At 43.2% G+C, this 17,052-nt stretch overlaps 1 protein-coding gene across 4 annotated transcripts in view; it reads right to left on the bottom strand.

Moving 5' to 3' along the window:
- RAPGEF4 (Rap guanine nucleotide exchange factor 4) overlaps nt 1–17,052 on the bottom strand; it is a 321,086-nt gene that overhangs the window by 240,069 nt on the left and 63,965 nt on the right. For all 4 annotated transcript variants that reach the window (XR_007134020.1, XM_047772897.1, XM_047772898.1 and 1 more), the window contains exon 4: nt 7,600–7,746. Coding sequence is in view for 3 of the 4 variants with exons in the window: in XM_047772897.1 (XP_047628853.1) it covers nt 7,600–7,746 (147 nt within the window). In the remaining variant the exon portion in view is untranslated. The remainder of the gene's footprint in view (nt 1–7,599; nt 7,747–17,052) is intronic.

Here is a 17,052-nt window from a genome sequence, read left to right as displayed (position 1 = left end):
TAATATTAATGTGATAAATATAACTCTGCCTACTTATCAACAAACATCTTGATCATCCTCCAGAAACATTTAAGATCATCAGGCGAAGCAAACACATCCCTCACAATCAGAGAAGATGCGCTGCCACTCCCCCTTCGCCGTGCACACACACACCCCCCTCCACACACAAATAAAGATGAAATCAAATTATGTCCATGCACATATTTAGGTCTGGTGGAACATAATTAGAAAAGCCAGAGATATTTTACAGTATAATTTCTCAAACCAAACTGCAAGCTGTGACAGGTAATATTTCTGTGCTAAAGAAGAGAAAAAGGTTCATTCTGACCTTGGAGGGCATACGTCCTTCTTTTTCTTTTTCTCAGCGTTCTCAGACATCCAGCGAAGAGCTGTCCTTTATTTGGACAGCAAAATGCACCTTCATCGCCGATAATTTCCTGTTAGTATCTATTGCTGTTAAGAGGATCTCAGTCCACAGAGAGAAACCCGGGGCTGGTGGTTCTCCAGGAAAGCTCGGGCAGTCAAAGGCAATAGGAAAAGACTTCCCATATACATGTATTTTAACTCTCGTCACCTCCTGATAACTTCACTCCCTTCCTCTGTGGATTTGAATCACTTCGCCATTCCAAGAAAAAGCCTGAGGACAGAGGAGTGAGACCCTGGGGCAGATATAAGGCCCAAGTCACCGGAGCAGGCTTCCGCTTGGTTTAAAAGAAGCAGAACTGTGAGGAGAGAGGCAAGAGAAGCAGCCAACAGGATGTGTGTGGCTGGAGTTCCTGGCATGAAGTCTTGGCTTTCATGTTTATTTTGGGATGTATTTTTCTTAGCCCTTTGATGCAAATTTCTGGCCTGGGAAATAACCCTACAGTACAAGCTTCAACGTTGCCAAAAGTAAGTGCCGGCCTCCGACTTGGGAAAAAGCAGGTCCCTTGGCTTTTAGGCTCCCGTTAATCTTCAGATGAGGGCACGGGTCCCTGTGCATTAACAGGCATGTAAGGGGCCGTCTGTCTGCAGATGGGTCAACGCAGTGCTACCTCAGTACCCAGGACCACTAAACATTGATCTGAAATACCGGCCCACCTTGAAAGCCTACCATTCATGTAAAACTGAAACAACCTGAAAGTGTTTGCATGCTAAATAAAGTATTTAAACCTACCCAAAGGACTTCTGAGATCTTTATGTACTAAGATATTACGTTTTAAGTATTTGGCTTTAATTTTTCTGACAGCCCAAGACCAATCGGAACATCAAATCTATTCAAGCAGGAGCAGATGCCTCTGAAAGGCATATTATTCCAATATGGTTTTTAAAGTACATCAAAGACTAAGCTGCTGTTATTTCAATACATCCTATTCTCATAGTGGCTTGAAAGATTATTAATGGAAAAGGGCTCTTTCTCCTTGCCTAGTCCAAAAGAGGCAGTAAATACAAACAGGTAAAAAGCTTTTCAGTCCAACAACTGCCAACGTATCTGGTAGAATCAAGAAATAGAACATTGAAAATCAGGGAACAGAGACTGATGTAGAAATAGGTCTTTGACAATAGTCATGACTCGTAGAAATATTCTTGTTTACAAATTACATTCTTTTCCTAAGACAGAAACATGCACATGATTTTTACCATTCAGTTTATCCTACTGGGGAATAAACTCCACTGGATCAATCATTATATCTAAGCAACAGGTCTCTGTGACATGGTATGTCCTGGTTAGAATAAAACCACAGTGGCTTCTGGGTAACTATTACAGTGAAGAAAGCATTTCTTTTGTGGCATGGGTCCGACTACAAATTTAAAACATCGCTTTTATTTTTAAAGACTCGTTTTGTGGCTGCCTTTATATTTCAAAGGATTTATTCACTGGGAAATATTATTGTGGACATGCCCCAACATGTCCTCACAAAGAAGGAAAGTTTTTGGCCAGAATGATGTTCGTGCAAGTGGAACACAGGTAAACAGGTGGCAGGTCCCTGGTGCGAGGTCCCCTCAGGGGTGTCTTTTACGAGTCTGATGGAGAGCACCTCTCTAACCTACTTCTCTGAACACACTGGACTCATCTCCTCATTCAAGTTCGTGTATTTGGAACGTTCCATGGGGATGTCAAAACATGCTGCAAACCTGAAAGCATCTTCACACACAATGTTAGAAATTTAGGGAGAAAACCAAAAAAAAAAAAAAACCCTTGCTGGAGTTCCCATCGTGGCGCAGTAGTTAACGAATCCGACTGGGAACCACGAGGTTGCGGGTTCGATCCCTGGCCTTGCTCAGTGGGTTAAGGATCTGGCGTTGCCGTGAGCTGTTGTGTAGGTTGCAGACGCGGCTCGGATCCCAAGTTGCTGTGGCTCTGGCATAGGCCAGTGTTCACAGTTCTGATTAGACCCCTAGCCTGGGAATCTCCATATGCTGAAAGAGCGGCCCAAGAAATGGCAAAAAGACAAAACAAACAAACAAACAAACCCTTGCTTTGTTGTTCGAACCAGTGGAAACCTTAGACAATACGCGCCGAGGAGAAATTCATGGAATTGGAGAATAAATCAGTCTTTATTTATTCCGAGAGCCACCAGCAATCATAAATACTCATACTCTTGGATCAAGTATTAATAACTAGCTTAAAACTCCCAAGCCTACACTTAAGTACTTTACCATTTAAATTCCTTACTGAGGCTATGCGATACTAGGGTCAAAGAGTTTAAATTCTAATTCTCAAGAACTAAAGCTGGTACTCCAAGACGTTTTCATTAATTTTCTCCTGACTGAAATTCAAAAACATAACTTTCTCCTTCTCTCTCCCTTTCCCTCTCCCTCCTTCCCTGAGATGCTACTGAAAAATGAGATGTTTATTAAGTTCTAATATCAAAGAGGCATGAAAAGAGGGAAGAATTAGACCAACTCTGAATAAATGTACCATAATTCACCTAAGCTAAGAAAATGTGACCTGACTTTCATATGGAGCAACAGAGAGCCCTCAAACATGACCATAAATTAGCAACTGCAACATGCAAAGGAAAGAGGAATGAAAGTGGTTTTCATTAGGAAAGATACAGGGTACAGAGAAAAGCATAAAGCTGCTCCCTCAGATATATCCTGGGGAATATTTTTTTTTTTTTTGTAATTGATTGAATAATGCTTCTGGTCGCATTCACAACAATAATTTTTCAAAATACTCTGGGTACTACCGATTTGACACACGACATAAAGCAAATGTATTTGGGAAGAAACTAAATAGGATTTCAAAATCTCACACATAGTTCTCCGAGTGTGTGTCTGTGGAGAGCTAAGGAAGCTTGCCTTTGGTCAGGAAAGGAAGCAGGATTACCTCGCTTTCTGTTGCCATTAAAGTTCTGAGTGTAAGATTTAAAATAGTCTGTTCGCTCAGCCTATTAAAGAGCTGCTTTCAGGCTGCTTCCTCTTGGTGATTAGACGCCATCGCTTTCCTGGTTAGAAGAAATAACGCCGAATCCTGGTCCTGGTGTTTTATCCTTCAACCACTTTAAGTAACATCAAGGGCCTAGACAGGGGGGAAATCTAAAGAGTGCCTGCCCTGTGATGGGCCCACCGTGACATTCCTCAAAATAAGCAATCCAAGGAGGTGAACATACAAATTCAGACCCATGATTCGGATTATCTAATTTCTACTGTGTGGGAACTGTGGCCCAATAGGGGCTCCTTACCATGCTGACAGGAGAGGTGGTCCCCAGCTTAGCTTTCTGCTGCCTTCCTTCTGAACCATCTCATGAGGCTTCTACCTGAATCCCGAAGCTACCTCAACCTTCCCCTTGGATACGTGACTACCAGCTCTGAAGTCGGTAGACTTCAGCTGACAGGATGAGCTTGGGTTTTAGTGTTGCTTACAGATACCATGTGCCAGTGAAACAAATGGCTGGCTTATAAACTGTTATCTGACATAATCCAGGAACAAGTGTTCTGATTGTCCAATATCTTGCTAGAAGTTTAGGGCTGCATGTGCCATCAACAGATCACCCATATCCAAAGAACAGAAATAGAATTTAACAATAAGGATATACTACACTCTGAAACAATATTCTTGACTTGCTAGTTTATGTTCAGTCACCTAAACAGAAGGGAAGCCCTGGCCCAGAAAGCAGAAGTCCTGTCCATCTTGTTCACGACTAGAGCCACGCCTGACACACAGGAGATACTCATTAAGTATCTATTGAATAAACATAAGTCAATCTTTTTTACTTAGGAGGTAATCTAGAATTTCACAATTTCTCAGGATTATCATGCACAGTATATGCACAAGTGGGCCTATTTAAAGTTCTGATTCATACAGAACTGATTGATAAATAAGGGGGTTCCCTACATGCTCACTTTAGCCAGTTAAAATGTTGATCAAGGAGTTCCCATTGTGGCTCAGAGGAAATGAATCTGACTAGCATCCATGAGGACGCAGGTGGGTTTAGGATCTGGCATTGCTGTAAGCTGTAGTGCAAGTTACAGAGGTGGCTCCGATCCTGCATTGCTGGGGCTGTGGCATAGGCTGGCAGCTACAGCTCCAATTCAACCCCAGCCTGATAACCTCCATGTGCCACGGGTGCGGCCCTAAAAGACAAAAAACAATCAAACAAACAAAAAACAGGTTGCATCATCTGCATGCCATACTTGGTTGCATGAATAGGTAAATAAAATTATGTATCTTACTAATCTCTTACTATGAGGTTCTAAAGCTCATAGATCAAGTTGAAACTCACATATGAGGTGCCAAACTGTAAAATAAGAGATCAGGCTAAAAACTCCCCATTGTTTTGCTCACTTAAGTCACTGGCAGGGGTGATCAGAAATCATGCTTGGAGGGGGCTGCACCCCCTGAGCTACCAAATCATATGGCAAGGTTTGGAATACTAAAGACCACCTTCAACATCAATAGCCTCATTCAATAATTTTCCTCTAAGGGAAATCTCTGTGGAAAACAGCCCTAAAATATATTCAGATACAGTCCAACTAAGGGATCAAACTAATCAAATCAATGCATCACTAACAGTGAGGCACCCAAACATTATTAGTATCCTGACTCTGTGTGTGTGTGTGTGTGTGTGTGTCTTTTTAGGGCCGCACCCATGGCATAAGAAAATTCCCAGGCTAGGGGTCAAATTGGAGCTGCAGCTGCCGGCCTACACCACAGCCACAGCAACACGGGATCTCAGCTCCGCCTATGACATACACCACAGCTCATGCCAGAACCTAAACCCACTGAGCAAGGGCAGGGATTGAGTCTGCATCCTCATGGATCCTAGTTGGGTTCATTACCTCTGAGCTATGATGGGAACTCCACCTCTGGCTTCTTAACAAAAAGTGTTTGACTTGATCTATTTGAACTTCTAGATTTAACTTTTGTTTTTTTTTATGGCCACTCCCATGGCATATGGAGGTTCCCAGGCTAGCGGTCAAATCAGAGATGTAGCCACCGGCCTACATCATAGCCATGGCAACACAAGATCCAAGCCACGTCTGTGACCTACATCGCAGCTCACGGCAACGCCAGATCCTTAACCCACTGAGCAAGGCCAGGGATTGAACCTGCATCCCCATGGGTGCTAGTCAGATTCGATGTCATTGAGCCATGACAGGAACTCCTAGCTTTAACTTCTATGTTCGGGGAACCCTGCAGTAGGAATACAAAAACGATGCCATGAGAAAATGATCAGACAAACCTTGAATGTGGGAGGAACTGACGTGGCCTTTTTTAACAAGTCAATGCCATAGAGACAGAGACAGAAACGGAGAAGCGGGGAAGGAGAGAGACTGGCCTCGACATAACAATCAAACAACCAAACGTAACGCATGCTTCTTTATCTGTGCCTGGTTTGCAATAAAACAGATAATACTCATGGAATATATTTATGGATATGTATGGGGAAACTTGAACTACAGACTGGGTATTAGATGATCTTAGGATATTATCTTTAGTTTTGTAGGTGAAATAATGTTACTATGAATATGTAGCAGGATATTCTGATTTTTTTGGAGCTATACGCTAATATTTAGGATGAACTAACACGATGCCCGTCATTTACATTAAAGTGGTTCAGCAAAAAATAGATGAAGCAAACATAGCTATAGGTTAACAACTGTTGGACCTAAGTGAGTGTAATGGGTGTTCAGTGCATTATCCTTTTCGATTTTCTATGTTTGAAATTTTATTAGAATAATTTTTTACAATGTTCCCAGGTAGCAACTTCTCAGGAATTGTTCACAGCACAGAGGCCTCTTAATTAAAATAAATCTTGAAGCATTGCCACAAATCATCCTCAACCAGCAACTTGAAAAAGTGATCACAGACTAAAGCCGTTATAATGACACACATCATAAGTAGGAGTCATTTTTGTTCTTAAACCAGTTTTCCAAGTTTTCTTTTTGGAAAAGACTTTGCAGTTTACCTTTTAAATGAAAGATCCAAAAGGCGGCTTATTTGCCTCAAGCCTGGTCCCTTTTAATTGACAGAAAACCTTTCCACACACACCTCATGCAAACCTACTTTAGCTTTGCCTTCCTAAACTCGCTTTTGTCTCTGAACTTTACAGAGCTGTTGGAGCTCTTTAATATTTTCTAAGAGGAGCATTTCAAACAAGTAACCCCGCAATTTATCCACTACTGCCAAGAATAAAAGTAACAGGTTTCTCCACCAAGACCTTCCAAGGCTTTGCAGGACTTTCAAGGCAAAGCATCACTCATTCACCTGCAGGTTTGCTCCCTTAATGCATCTGTCATTTGTTTGGCTCCGGAGGAAACTATTTGATTACACAAAATTCTTTTTAGATCAAGTTTAAAATCTTAGCCACACTAGGACAAGTGGCACAGCCTGCCAGCTCGATGGGTTAACACGTAGACATACTGAGCCAAGGACAAAGATAAGGAACAACCACAGGTTAAAATCAGAAGCTTGAAGAACTGAAGAGGAATAAGCATAAGAGATGCAAGGGCCTTTCTAAGTGCTCCATTTGCCATCACTGCATATAAGATGATTTATTCCCTGTCCTTCTTGTAAATGAGCGTGGTACCCTAAGGGGCGACGGTAAGCAGTGGGAAATGCACAAGCCGCCAGGACCGGCTACATCCAGCCACTGCTGTGCCACCTGTGCATTTTGAAGTTGGCAAGTAACCAGCCATCTTTATGTGCCTTGTTTCCCACACCTTATTACAAGGCACATCATTTTTAAAAGCATTTAAATGCAGCAGATGTTAACCCCATTCATTCCACTTTCCCCAGGAATATGCCAATGATGATTTTTAAAATGCCAAAGAAAATGTCAAAGTATTTTGTTCCCTGGTTAAGAATACATCTGTGGAAGAGGAGGGAGGAAATACATAAAATGTTCTATGGTCATTCAAGAAATAATTATAAGGTATGTCAAACTACAGAAAATTGAGCAAGCACCAAATTAGAAAAAAAAGAGAGAGAAGGATGTCTTATGTCAAAATGGCTTTTTCATTCACTCATTTCAAAAACAAGTTTTGCAAATTAAATTCCATCCACCAGCTCAGAACAGAACACATTAAGGCTTGAATGTAATGCCATTATCCATGTGGCAGCTCCCTCTTTTCTGCAACCACGTTAACTGACAAAGCAGCCTTGGGGCTCACCTCCCATAGTGCCTTGAAGTCCTTCTGCTCGATGCGAAGCAGCTCACTGCTCTCCCTGGTAACGATGGTTGCATGGCGGGGTGTATTGTCCAGAATGGACTCTCCAAAGGCTGTCCCAATTCCCAGAGTACAGATGGTCACTGCATCCTGAGAATCCCCCCCAAAAAAACGAAAAAAAAAGTCATTTGTTTTACAAAAAAAGTAAACATTTCACTGATGAATGAGTTTTCCTTGAAGTATACAATTGACCCTTGAACAATGTGGGGGTTGGGGTGCCGACCCCCACCACGTGGTAGAAAATGAGTATATCGTGGTTCTTCGGCATCCGCTTCCTTCACTACTGAAGTATGTACTATTCAAAACGTTCCACTACAAGTAGACCCATATCGTTCAAACCCATGTTGTCCAAGGGTCAGCTAATGTCTATGCAATAAAACACTGGGTTCCATTGCACAGTTCAACAAGTTTTGACAAATATATACACCGTGGAGTCTCCACCCAAATCAAGACAGAACATGTCTATCACTCCTGAAAGTTCCCTCACGCTCCCTTCCCGACAGGATCCTCCTTTCTGAGTCAAATGATGTTCTGATTTCTGTCACCATAAAAGAATGTTGCCAGGAGTTCCCACTGTGGCTCAGTGGTTAACACATCTGACTAGTATCCATGAAGTGGCAGGTTCAATCCCTGGCCTCGCTCAGTGGGTTGGGGATCTGGCGTTGCCGAGAGCTGTGGTATAGGTTGCAGACGTGGCTTGGATCCCGCGTTGCTGTGGCTGTGGTGTAGGCCAGCAGCTACAGCTCCAACTGGACCCCTGGACTGGGGACCTCCATGTGCCACAAGTGTGGCCCAAAAAAGAAAGAAAAAAAGAGAATGTTGCCAGTTTTAGAACTTCATGTAAAAGGAATCAGACAATATGCCCTCTTTGGTGTCTGCCTTCCTTTGCTCAACATAATGTCTGTAAGGTTCATCCACATTGTTGCAAGGATCAGATGTTTTTTCCTTTCACTGATGAGTAGTTTTCCATTGTATGGATATGCCCCAATTTGCTTATCCATTCTCCTACTGGTGAACATTTGAGTTGTTTCTGGTTTGGGGATATCGTGAATAAAGCTGCTGGCAATCTTGTGCAAGACTTCTGTAGACATGGTTATCTTTTTTTTTTTTTTCTTTTTCGTTTTAGGGCTGCACCCACTGCATAAGGAAGTTCCTAGACTAGGGGTCGAACCAGAGCCTATGCCATGGCCACAGCAATGGGGGATATGAGTTTGTGGCAATGCCAGATCCTTAACCCACTGAGAGAGGCTAGGGATCGAACCTGCATCTTCATGGATACTAGTTGGGTTGATTACCACTGAGCCACAACTGGAACTCCCCGTGGTTATCTTTTTATATGACTACTATCTTTTAAAAAACTGGGGAGGAGTTCCTGTTGCGGCTCAGCAGATTAAGAAAAAGATATCGTGTCCATGAGGATGGTGGGTTTGATCACTGGCCTCACTCAGGGGGTTAAGGATCTGGTGTTGCCACAAGCTGCAGTGTAGGTCACAGATGCATCTTGGATCTGGTGTTGCTGAGGCCGTGGTATAGACTGGCAGCTGCAGCTCCAATGTGACCCCTAGCCCAAAACTTTCATTTACTGCAGGCATGGCCCTAAAAGAAAAAGAAAAAGGAAACAGGAAATTTTTTGAAGATGAACTCAGTTTTTTTTTTTTTTTTTTTAATGAAAAAGAGTGCAGCTATGATGTTTAAGTATAAAACTAGAATAGATACTGTTATGTTAGTTTGGCTTATAGAGATGAGGAAACCGGGGTGTGGGGGGTTAGAATGGTGGATTCACGAGGCCCTCGTTCACACAGGTAATAAGTGATGCAGCCAGATTCTAATTGTGAATAGCTGACTATCTATTCCACGCTTTTTGTATCATGCTGCCTCCTGCAGCCACAACAGAGTAAAAACAACATCTGAGAAAGTACAGTGTGACTAGTTTATAAAATGTCCTGAATCCAAGACTTAAACTTTTAAGGTGTGCTTAAAAAGTAATTTCTGGGGGTTCCCATCATAGCAAACCTGACTAATATCCAGGAGGACACAGGTTTGATCTCTGGCCTCGCTCAGTGGGTTAAGGATCCGGCGTTGCCATGAGCTGTGGTATAGGTTGCAGACTCAGCTCAGATCTGGTGTTGCTGTGGTTGTGGTGTAGGCCAGCAGCTGTAGCTCCGATTTGACCCCTAGCCTGGGAACCTCCATATGCCGCAGGTGTGGCCCTAAGAAGACAAAAAAGAAAAAAAGTAATTTCTTCTCTGCATGCAATGTGAGTGGTGATGCTTGCATTTAATCCTAACTAGTTCAAGTAATGCAAACAATCACTCACAATCACCTGGACATTAATTTTGCAAGGCATTATCAACTAAGGGAGACGCACAAGGGTAATCCTGAGTTAGAAGGCACAATTTTCCTTTCATGCATCTAAATACATGACAATAGGGAAATGTTATCAATATCAAGCTAGTGACTCTGTAATCACATCACTAAGACAAATGCCCGTTAAGAATCCAGTGAATCCAGTTTGCTGAACCATAGTAAATTGCTTCTGCCCAGATATTACCATATACAATTGTGTTCAGGAAAATAAAATCAATATCTCAGAAGAGAAAGAAAGATCGGGGAAAATACGAAAAATGGCCTGCTAATAAATTTTCCAGAAAAGCAGCTGCAAACAAACTCAGTCAGAAAAATATCCTGAGAACTGAAATATCAATATCCAGCAAGTTAGATACTTCTGGGTAATTTTCAAATTCTAGTAAAAACACAAGATGGATTAATTACAGATCTTCACAACTTCTCTAGACTATCAGGTTTTCTGGAGGATCCCACTAGCCTACTTACTTGTTTAAATTATCTAAACCCTGAAGAAAGAATTCTTTGAGCCTAATTTATACTTTCCAGGATAAATTTTTTTTTTTTTGGTCTTTTTAGGACTGCTTCTGTAGCATATGGAGGTTCCCAGGCTAGGGGTCAAACCTGAGCTACAGCTGCCAGCCTACACCACAGCCACAGCAACGCCAGATCCGAGCCGTGTCTGCGAACTACACCACAGCCCATGGCAACACTGGATCCTTAATCCACTGAACGATACCAGGGATTGAACCCTGCGTCCTCATGGATGTAGTCAGGTTCATTAACCACTGAGCCATAAAAGGAACTCCAATACTTAATTCTTTTAATTTCTATTTTAAAACCCAACAGGGATGAACCATAGATATTATTCCTGCCACTAGCCACATCGCTTAATAATCTATCCACAAAGTATAACACAAAGGAACTATGAAGGGCTGTTATTGGTAAGCTAGCCGTGGATTTTTATGGATTAATTTGACTTCTCCATTTCTCATCTCCTTTGCTGACACAAGTCACCGTCACTAAAAGGTATACAAACTAAGACACAGGCTGTGAAAGTTGCAGAAACCTGTTTTCTTGCTAGTGAGCGGCGTTTGTCATAGAGACAAAAGATTGACATGTGCCCTAGAGAGTTTATCATGACCCCTGCCTCATCACATGTAACAATGTTCAGTCACATTATTACTGCCAAGTGCCCTTCTCGGCAGATCTCCGTGCATCAGAACCCCTGTGCAGAGGGGCACCAGTCTCGGTTGTTTCACCCAGCACCTTGGCTCATTCCCAGTATCCTTCACTCTCCTACCAGAGCTGAGTGTGGGATCCGTCTTTCCTTCACCTCCTCCTTCAGACTAGAGCCTCTCAAATATAAGGACAGGGAGTCACAAATGCAAGATTGGGCCTTGAAAGGAGAACTGTAAGACCTCATCTGAAAGAAGTGTTAAAAGATCAGGAGTTCCCATCGTGGCTCAGTGGTTGACAAATCCCTCTAGGAACCATGAGGTTGCGGGTTCGATCCCTGGCCTCGCTCGGCGGGTTAAGGATCCGGTGTTGCCATGAGCTGTGGTGTAAGTCGCAGATGTGGCTCAGATCCCGTGTGGCTGTGGCGGTGGCTACAGCTCCGATTAGACACCTAGCCTGGGAACCTCCAAATGCTGCGGGTGTGGCCCTAGAAAAGACAAAAAGACCAAAAAAAAAAAAAAAAAAGGGTTACAAGTTCAAACTTGACTTTCAGCACACTCAGTATTTTTCAGACAAATTTACTTAGAAATCTGAGTGGATTTGGGAATTGTGGATTGGGCACCAAGATGGCTGAGCCCCTGGGAAGAAGAAAGTCCTAAGAACATCTTCACTCTAGAAATGAATGACCTGGAGTTCCCGTCATGGCGCAGCGGAAAAGAATCCAACTAGGAACCATGAGGTTGAGGGTTTGATCCCTGGCCTCACTCAGTGGGTTAAGGATCTGCCAGTGCTGTGAGCTGTGGTGTAGGTTGCAGACATAGGCTGGCAGCTGTAGCTCTGATTCAACCCCTAGCCTGGGAACTTCCATATGCCATGGGTGTGGCCCCAAAAAGCAAAAAAAAAAAAAAAAAGAATCACCAACTTTCTGGTCCAGCAGGAGGGGAGCAGGCCTCATTTGCATTTGAATTCGAGGCATGGGCTTGCACTGGGCTTAGAAAATAATGATCAAATAAAGACATTTACATTCAAATATTCTCTATGTAGCAGAACCACCATGGGTTGCTCAGTACCTAAGTTGAAGGGCAGGTTAAATGTGAGCAGCATGAGTGTGAGTCAGTGTGGCAGAAGCCCTCTTATTTCGGTCCCCACTTCCAGCTGACCAGACCCTGTAGGTCAGAGTTCCAAGCCTGAAACCGTGTAGAGATGCTAAATGGATGCCTTTTACCTGTGGTGGAAAGTGTCCACTTCTGAATGGAACATACCTATTCCTTTTAAGCTCCCACAGCCTCAGAGAACTGCTCACGTCTCAATACTTATTAAATAGGGGCTATTCAGGCTATTTTATTTTCTGCTCACTTGCAGATTCATGTTCAGAAAGATTACCTGGAAGGAAATATTTACAATGACCGAGACCGAGGAAAGCAATCAGCAAGGACAATGAAACATCGGCAGTGAAGGAATGTCTTGTTTTACATTAAGATAGCAATTTATTTTGAGGACTTTCAAATAGGAAATGAAGATTTTAAACACTTGAATGTCTTCAAATATGAAGGCGGGTTTAGTAGATGCTGCTGGAGGCCTGATTCCTCCCAACCTGTGACCTACCTCACCCCTACGCCTGAAGGCATCTGTAGGTTTCCAGACAGTTCCCATACAAAGCTTTGGTTTCCTCTCGCAGGCACCTGCATTGCTCTGCCTGAAGGCAGAACATTGGGCAGTTAATGCCTATTAGATGCATCTTCCACCAAAGATGCCTAAGAGTAGGAAGCTAAACACCCTGGCTTCCTACCCTACACAATTTCCTAGAGGGTCCCTAGGAAGAGGAGTGAGCCCAGTTGCCCACAGCGGAAATCGCATCAACACTTTTATTGACACTCCTCCATCCTTGGCTCAACTCTCCCCTCCCTTCCCATGCTTCCTGCGGTCTCCTCCGTAAAAACCACTTGTAGCCAAATCCTGTCTCCAGGTTGGCTTCTGGGGAAACAGGAGCCTGGCTTAGCTGAACGCGGCTGTGAGTCCCAAGTTATGCCGAGACCTCTGGGGAGTCGCTCATTTCAAAGAAAGTCTGCTTTGCATCAGACACATCCTAAGTGCAATACCCCCTGGGTGACACCTGGGAAGAACTTACTGTGTTAGTAAAGTGCACTGGGTCTCGGAGGCCAATTCTATTACGCAATGAGGGGTGATGGGCTCTCAAAAAATTACCTACGGCCCATCACTGATATGCTACCTGGTTCCTTCCTCTGATCGGATCCAGCTCTTTCCCACCTATCAGTCCACTTGATCACTCCTTCTCTTACCTTCTAAACCCTTAATTACCCACTCACCTTCCACGTGGGTCTCTAGGTGTGGGAGTGGAACGCAAAGTGCCAGGCACAGGGCCAGGTGTCCTGATATGTCTCATGAATGCCCCACAACAGTTACAGACAATAATGCATTTAAGTGCTTTGCACAATGCCTAACTCAAAAGAAATGCTTAATAAATTGTGGATAGTCTTACCAGCGGTAGTATTAAAACAATCCCTCAACACTAGAACTACTGCTATTTTACAGGTTGAGGAAAATCAGGCTGAAAGATGTTCAATCATTTGCCTGAAGCATGGCTAACAAGAGTTGAGACTAGAAACTTGTCAGTCTAATTACCTCCCATATATTTACATGAATTTTTACATGAAATTTAAGTATCTCTTTGCAAGGCTCAGTAGGAAAATGGATCAATCTGGTTGATTAAACTATTAATTTAATCCACCCAGGTTCTTTTTTCAATCAGCCAATTTATAGATTTATTGAATACCTAACACCACCAAATCACCAGGAAAATATCAAACATTTGGCATTTCTCCCCCTCTAACCCTTGTTCCAATAATGAGGGCCACCTGACCCTCATCTAGAGGATCAAATCCATTCCTGGCTGGGGCACCAATCCTTTAACTCACCCAGATGAAATGTAAGCGATCGAAGCCAGAAACAAAGAATCTGCATTTCTGCTTTTCCAACTCTGACCCATGTCCCAGTCCTAATAACAGAGTTCCTACCTCAGTTGGAGAAACTGGGTTTCTGTCTTTCTGCATCTTGATGTTCTGATAATTCACACGGTAACCTAATTCTTCTCAAAGTAGCCGACTGCCTTGTTCTGACAGCCCTCCCCGGCTCCTCTCTGGCATCCTTCTGATAGCAGCCCTCTTTGTCAGCCTGCTCTGGCCACCACCTCCATCACTGGGCCTGCTTTCTGCTTCCTTGCCCAGCATTTTAGACCTGCCAGCCCTTCCCCATGGGAGCCCTACTGCTCCAATATTCAGCTTCCTCCCCATCTCTTGCCTAGCACTGCCAGAACATGCCCTCTAGATGGCACCCACCTCCACCATGGGCAGCCCCCAACTTCCATGATTCTCCTCCTGCCCAGCTAGGTACCAACTGAAGTCACAAACAACATCTCGGTACGATATGTGTTTCAGTGGAATAGGTGGGGTCTGGTTAACTCCACTTATAAAAATTGCCATTAGCTAAATTAACAAAGATGACAACAATCCAGCCCTGATGGAAGGCAGGGCTCATCGGGCAAAGGACGCACAGCTGGAGATGCCGGAGTCTGCACACTCCATGCAGAGCAGGAAAATCCCCTGGAGGCAGCATAGGGAGAAGAGCATGTGCCTTGTAAACCTAGATTCGAAACTCATCTCTGCCAACTACAAATGCTTCAGGCTTTGGGTAGAATGCTCCAAGAAGCCTCAGTATCCTCATTTGCAAAACAGGCTCAATTGTTCTCAGAAGACCATGGGCAGAATTCGGTAGAAATAATAAGTAGTCCTATACGGTTCCTGGCACACAGTAGGTGTTCCATTAAAAAATGGAAAAGCTTTCTTTTGTCTTTTTGTCTTATTAGGGCTGCACCCACGGCATATGGAGGTTCCCAGGCTAGGAGTCGAACTGGAGCTATAGCTGCTGGCCTACACCAGAGCCACAGCAACAACAGATCAGAGCTGCGCCATGTGACCTACACCACAGCTCATGGCAACACCAGATCCTTAACCCACTGAGCGAGGCAGGAATCGAACCCGAAACCTCATGGCCCCTAGTCAGATTCGTCTCTGCTCAGCCATGACGGGAACTCTGAAAAAATGGAAAAGATTTCTGACTTGACCTATAATGTATATAAAATATGGCTATCTACATTTCTAGAAAGCAAATTATATCTTTTCCTCTATTTAAGTAACAGAGAATCTCTTATTCATTTGGTGTTAATCTCCAATTGATGGCTTTTCAACACTTAAATTCCGAGTTTCTCTGTCCCCCAGTCTGGATGTCAAGTGGTTTGAATGATCTGCAAAACACTTCAGCTCTCTGGGGGAGCCTGTATTCAAAGGAACCCATCTGATGAATCCTGCTGTAAATCAAAGAATCCTTTTGTACTGCAACTCATCACCCCTTAATTTCTCTGCTTTGTACGTATGTTTGGATTACAGGATACTGGATTTTCTTAAAGCAGGCATTCTGGTATGAGGCATTTTATATGTTTTGCTATAAACATAACTACAGTATGAACGCAGGCGATGGTATCAAAGCCCATGGTTATGAGTCACTGATATCCAAGCTCAGAAACACAGTCCTTGTCAATAAGGTCGATAAGCAGCCACAGAAGAACCATTTACAGAAGTTAGACATTCTGATGAAATTTAAAAACAGTAAAATAGACAGAAGAAGTCTCAGTGATGAATACAACATTTTTTTCTGATTGTCCCTTCAAGGGGTATCATTTTTATTATGCGTATTTAACTCACTTCCATATGAATGGCTCAAGAAGAGTTCATTGTCTCACTGTGTATTTGTTTTGGATACATATTTGTTAACATCAAGAAACAAATGGGCACTGGGAACTATATCTAGTCACTTGTGATGGAGCATGATGGGGGATAATGTGAGAAAAAGAATGTATACATGTATGTGTGACTGGGTCACTGTGCTGTACAGTAGAAAATTGACAGAACACTGTGAACCAACTATAAGGGAAAATAAAAGTCATTTAAAAAAAACCAAATGTGTGTCCTTTAAGTGTGTGGATCCTGAAACAAAGTTTTACAAAGCAAATATTGTTACCCTTTTTTATTTTAGGCCTAGAGGCAAGACTTGCCATTAAGTTTGGGAATGCCTGGGTTTCTTTCATGAGCTTGAATTTAGTCCTGGAATTTACCAAGTACTCTAAGTCCTTTTAGGAAATAAAAACTTGATGGAATCTAATCTCTGAATTTGTCAAGGTATTATACAGTCTGAAGAATTTATTGCCAAGCAGGAAGGCAAAATACTTCTAAGACAAATGTGTTTTTTTCCCTAACAAACAGCAAAGACAAAGTCTGTGACTTTGAGAGCATGTCTCTGGCATCAGCATTAGACACAGCTTAACAAGATCAGACAAGCTGGCTGTGGGAAGGTTCAATGAGAATGGCCTGGCATTAGCATTCTGATAGCTGGATCAAGGAGGGCAGTCCCCTGTCAGCAGAGAGCAAGTCTGTCCTGTGGCTCTGTGACAGTGGCTAGGTCGTACCCCCACCCAATCTGAGGCTGACATGGCAACAAAACTAAATACAGTACACGGATGCCCCATGCAGGATGCTAAATAAACTCCCATCAGATCCTGACACAGGGGTTACCTGAGCACAGACAAGTAGTAAGAGACTGAACTGGAGACAGGCATCTGCCATGTGCCTCTGCAAGGACTGAAGAAGGAGTCACTGCAGCTGCCAACCCTCAACACCCCCTGAAAGGAGCTCAGGGTAAAGATCAGGAGTGGGGCACTCTGTGCTCTGGGAAAACTGGCAGCACAGGTCTTCAGATAGATATATTCAGGAGAGGATATTATGAGCTCAGTTCTTGCCATCT

Source organism: Phacochoerus africanus, chromosome 3, assembly GCF_016906955.1.
Source record: "Phacochoerus africanus isolate WHEZ1 chromosome 3, ROS_Pafr_v1, whole genome shotgun sequence".
In the NCBI taxonomy this organism is placed as follows: domain Eukaryota; kingdom Metazoa; phylum Chordata; class Mammalia; order Artiodactyla; family Suidae; genus Phacochoerus; species Phacochoerus africanus.
The sequence above is the reverse complement of the archived record's forward strand: the minus strand, read 5'-3'. Positions and strand labels throughout refer to the sequence as shown.